General features: G+C 39.1%; 1 protein-coding gene across 1 annotated transcript; it reads left to right on the forward strand.

The window, feature by feature from the left end:
- Window positions 1–927: 927 nt before the first annotated feature.
- On the forward strand, window positions 928–1,810 carry LOC139366791 (ATP synthase F(0) complex subunit C1, mitochondrial-like). The gene is made up of 3 exons (XM_071104498.1): window positions 928–996; window positions 1,349–1,515; window positions 1,696–1,810. Exons 1-3 carry the CDS (start codon window positions 985–987, stop codon window positions 1,808–1,810), a joined length of 294 nt encoding a protein of 97 aa, XP_070960599.1. The 5' UTR covers window positions 928–984.
- Window positions 1,811–4,784: the final 2,974 nt, after the last annotated feature.

The raw sequence follows: 4,784 nt of genomic DNA on the forward strand, positions 1-4,784 counted from the left end.
TTTTAACAATCAATCTTCTATCTAAAGTCGTTTTGGATCCACACCGACACCTAATTTATGAGAAGACAGTTGTTTTGCACATATAATAATTTATGGATTCACTGTTTCTTAATTTTTTTGGGAGAAATTCTCATTGACCTTTTTTAGAGAGAAAACCAGGTGACTCGTCTTTAGTTGATGATCAGTCAACACATTAAACCAATATGTACGCCTGTGCGAGTTGTGAAAGTAATGATAACGTTACATATAAGTTGTCATAGTATAATGTTGATTAGGTACGTGTACTTATTTTTGACTTAGGAACTGCTGTAACGCAATTGTGCACACTGAATGGCAAGTAACGTGGTTGAAGTGTTTTTTAATTTATTTTTTAAACCAGCTCTTGGAAAATAACTTTACTTGTCACCTAAGCTAGGTAGCTAGTTTTAGCTATGCCAGCGCTCGTTAGTTAGCTAATGAGCTTTCTTTGTAAATTCAAGGTCATGCAGAAATAAGTACCAAAGACTGTTTCTGAAATACGAAGGGCTTCATTTGGCTATGTGCATTGGGGTGGGTATAATTTGTGGATCGTTCCAGCAGGATCTGTTCCAAAAACTTCATAAATAACAAGGTTGCTAACAAACAACGCATACAAAGTTATATAGCGGCCGGATTATAGATCGGGTAGGGAGGGGGCTATTTCATTAGGTTTTTCACTTACCATGTTTATTCTAAAAAAAACTAGTAAAAACTAGCTCTGTAACTAGTAGCTTGCTATGTACCATGTGGTACTGCCCACATCTCACTTGTAAAGTTGGTCAGTTGTGATGTACATGTGATTGTTGTCCCCCTGCGAATCAATTAACAAATGTTTTTTTGGGGAGGTGGTGCGTTTGTAATCAAGTTGATGTTATGGAAGTTGCATCATTTAATGTTACTGTTAGGTCCGTTCTGGATCCACTGCCTTATACAGACCCCTCTCTGCGTCTGTGCTTTCCCAACCGGATGTCAGGAGAGGTGAGTGTCTACCTGCGCCTTTACCCTTTAGTTCCCTTTCCTCCAGGAACAACAACTTATATGGTGCTACCTTTCAAGATTTTTTTCATTAGGTAAAATATTGCAGATAGAAATGTTACATAAGAAAACAACCCTCTGCCTCTCTTCTAAATGATACTGAACCCCTCTGCAATGATCTGAATGTTGTCTTAATCTTACATGTTTGTAATATTTATCTTCAAGCTGTTTTTATGGTCAATTTGGTCATTTTAGTCCCCCCAAAAATACATAAAAAATATGATTTAAATTTAAAAAATATATTTAAAAAATGATTTAAATTACAAAAAATATATATTTTTTGGTCCCTGGTTAGAGCACCTTTTTCCAGGTAGCACTGAGGGGTTTCCAGACTAGCGCTGTGAGCAGAGACATTGACACAGCAGCCAAGTTCATTGGCGCTAGAGTTGCCACAGTTGGAGTGGCCGGTTCTGGTGCTGGAATCGGGACTGTGTTCGGCAGCCTTATCATCGGATATGCAAGGTAAATATTGCCATTAGTAGATATGGTGCCTTACTATATACCCTCAACAATGTGCATCTTTGCTGATTTTTCTCATATGCTTTTTTGACATGTTTAGGAAAATGGTTAACAATTGCTATGGCTGCAAGTCTCTCCCACAGCTTTGATTCATGGATCTAACAAACTTGTTTTTCTCCCCAGGAACCCCTCCCTAAAACAGCAGCTTTTCTCTTACGCTATCCTGGGATTTGTCCTCTCTGAAGCCATGGGTCTGTTCTGCTTGATGGTTGCTTTCCTGATCCTGTTTGCAATGTAAATATGTCTTCTGCAGATGGTGATCATGATTTTGAAACTACAGCTGTGACTACCTATTTTACTCGAGCAACCAAAATTGTTCCGTGTTGGTCATGAAATTGTACATTTTCCAAGTTTTTGTTGAAGGATGACAAAACGGGAGGCATGTATTGTAAAGATGTTACCAATTACAGAATTAAAATAGCATGTATTTCACTATTTAAAATGTGAGTTATTTTGTATATTTCCTTGCAAAACACTTTCAAAGGAACACCAGATTTTGGATTAAGATGTATTTCTCTATAGTGTGTGCCCTTGAGCTCAAAACAAAGCATATAGTTATGTTAACTGCAGGTTGGTTGTAATCAAGTGAGTTTAAGTAAATTACACTACTTTTGGTTATCATGTGTTTCTTAATTGCAATAAATCAACTTTCACCGGTCTAATACAATTTCCTCTATTGCTGTTCCATGAAGATAAATGGTCAACATGTTTCTGCTTTAGATTTATTTTTGGGGCTTTTGGAACTTCCATTTGATGTATGTTAAAGTTGCCCAGAGATGCTGATCTTGCGTCAGTTTTGCATTAGAATTGGGGAAGTTGATCTGAGATCTTTATCTAGGGGAAAATGTATTCCGACGCCATACATTCCTCTCGATCTTGGAAAATATTTTAGATTTGAGATGAGATTTAGTTCAACTGCTGGATTGCATGTCTTTGTAGTGAGGTAGATCACAAACTTGCATTTTGAGATTATAAACTTCTTGAGCGCTATTTTAATAGCGGTAAGTACATTTCTCACAGCGGTTCGATCCTGTGCAGAGACATGAGCACTAGGCTTACTCCCTGTGACACAAGTGCCTGGGCTTTTGAATTGACCCCGTGTAGACGGTGCTATACTGCACCGCTGTAACTCTGTGTTGTGTGTGGTTGATTGAGACTATAAACGTGGACTTTGGAGATCAGGTAGTTTTAATCAAACAAAACTCACTCTCTGCATCCTGCATCCAAAAGGAAATAAAACATTGGTAGAGCACGTATGTTCTGAGAATCGTCGCCTCTTTCTCTCTCAGTGCATCAAAATTATTTTTGAATACAAAAATTAATACACTCTCTCCTTATTATACATAACATATTTTACATAGATAAAACCACATACCTGCATCCAAAAGGAAATAAAACATTTGTAGAGCACGTATGTTCTGAGAATCGTCGCCTCTTTCTACAACAGATGCACAATAGGAGGGACTGGGATCATTCGAGGAGCTAGCCATCGTTCACACATACAATAGCCTGCTAATACCGTAGCTAGCTATTAACCACATGTTGAATTCAGAATGTTGATATAATCCTAAAAATTACAAGTGCATCTTAACAATACCATCCACTTATGAGTAACCTCTAAATATACATCATTTCATGAACAAAACACTGTGTGTATGACTTTGTACTTAAAATAATCAAACTTTTCTGAAGACAGAAAAAGCGTGCCTACCTCTCTCAGTGCATCAAAATTATATGAGCACGAGCACGCAGGGCAAAACGTAAGTGCACACTCCCCTTCTCCCAGGATGCAGGCATGCATAACAAATCAACACAACATATTAATATATGAACCTGGTGAAATTCACATAGTACTTTAACAACTGTTACACCCGCATTATCGCTTGCATTGCTTTGTAGTACTGGGATAGCCTTTGTTGGAGCATACCTGTTGGCTTTGGCTTGGCACAAAGTAAGACAGGGAAGGGGGGATTAATGCAACTGGCTGTATGTGAGTGGACGGCGAGCTGTGCTGATAAATGGCTTTGGACCTGTCTGATCATGACCCCCCCCCCCCCGGCTATGACCATTATTCTTCAACCGCTCAGCCCATTCACACTTCCAAAAACAAACTGCTTCGGCTCCCATCCTGATTTTTAACTGTTTTTGTTTAATTACTTATATGCTTTGTATGTATTTCAGCTCTTAGCTGCCAGCCTACATGTGTAATAATAAATAATAATAAAATGACTGCTATTATGGTATTATGGCACAAGGCCTGGGCTTTATCTGGCTATCCTGCTCATGATCCTACAAGATCGAGTTGGTAGCACACACCTTCCATAGGTATTTTGCATTTCTGTTAATCTTCCTGGGGTCCAGCAAAATGAAGGCAGTTTTACAACTTTTTTTAAACATTACAATGCACACAACATATTTCACGCCATATTAAATGTGTGCACCTCAGCCCTCTACTCTACCACATATCTACAACACAAAATCAATGTGTGTATGACCCGTGGCACAGGAAGTAGTGCTCTTGCCTCCGCATTGCATTGCAGGCTTATGGATCCTCTCCTTCTCACATAGTGGAATTAACTGGATTGCTTCTGATGGTCCACGCTTTCCGGGATCCTTGGGACTTCCCAACTCTGACGTTACTCCGTTGAAATTGAAATTTAAAATGGGTAGGGACATCCTAAGGATCCCAGATTGAACTAACCCTGCCCCATCCTATTCTGAGCAGCGTCACATGGTAACCATGGTAACACTTTGGCCTAAAATCGAGTGTGATGGTCACGTGATATCACAAGATGGCGACTTCGTTATAGATGGATACGGTGATGTGGTGTAAGTACAATGTGTTGGGCTCAACTATATTGTCTATATGCATCGGATAGAGTACATATTGGCTTTATCCCCAATGCAGATAAATGAATGTTTGCATCTACGCCTGTTCGCGATCTTTGTATTTGTTTATTTTTGCCATGAAGTCGGCGGCTCTAGCGTAGCGGTGACTCACAGTGTGAGCAAACGCGTTAACGTTAAGTAGTTAACGCTAGCTAGCCTGGACTGGCTCTGTTATTGTAGTAGAAACGGTTTATACAGTTTAACATTTTCTTGTTGCTATATGTTTTCTCGCAAATTAATATGTATTCACTGTATTCCCATTATCAGCTTTCTAAACTGCGGTGGAAATTGTCATCTATTGCGCATCAGTTAAAGCACCAAGA

This window comes from Oncorhynchus clarkii, chromosome 15 (assembly GCF_045791955.1).
Source record: "Oncorhynchus clarkii lewisi isolate Uvic-CL-2024 chromosome 15, UVic_Ocla_1.0, whole genome shotgun sequence".
Taxonomy (NCBI): domain Eukaryota; kingdom Metazoa; phylum Chordata; class Actinopteri; order Salmoniformes; family Salmonidae; genus Oncorhynchus; species Oncorhynchus clarkii.

Bases quoted from the DNA above. Each gene is read 5' to 3' on its own strand.
- LOC139366791 (XM_071104498.1), top strand. The intron at 1,516-1,695 runs GTAAATATTGCC...TTTTCTCCCCAG, and splicing joins CTTATCATCGGATATGCAAG to GAACCCCTCCCTAAAACAGC.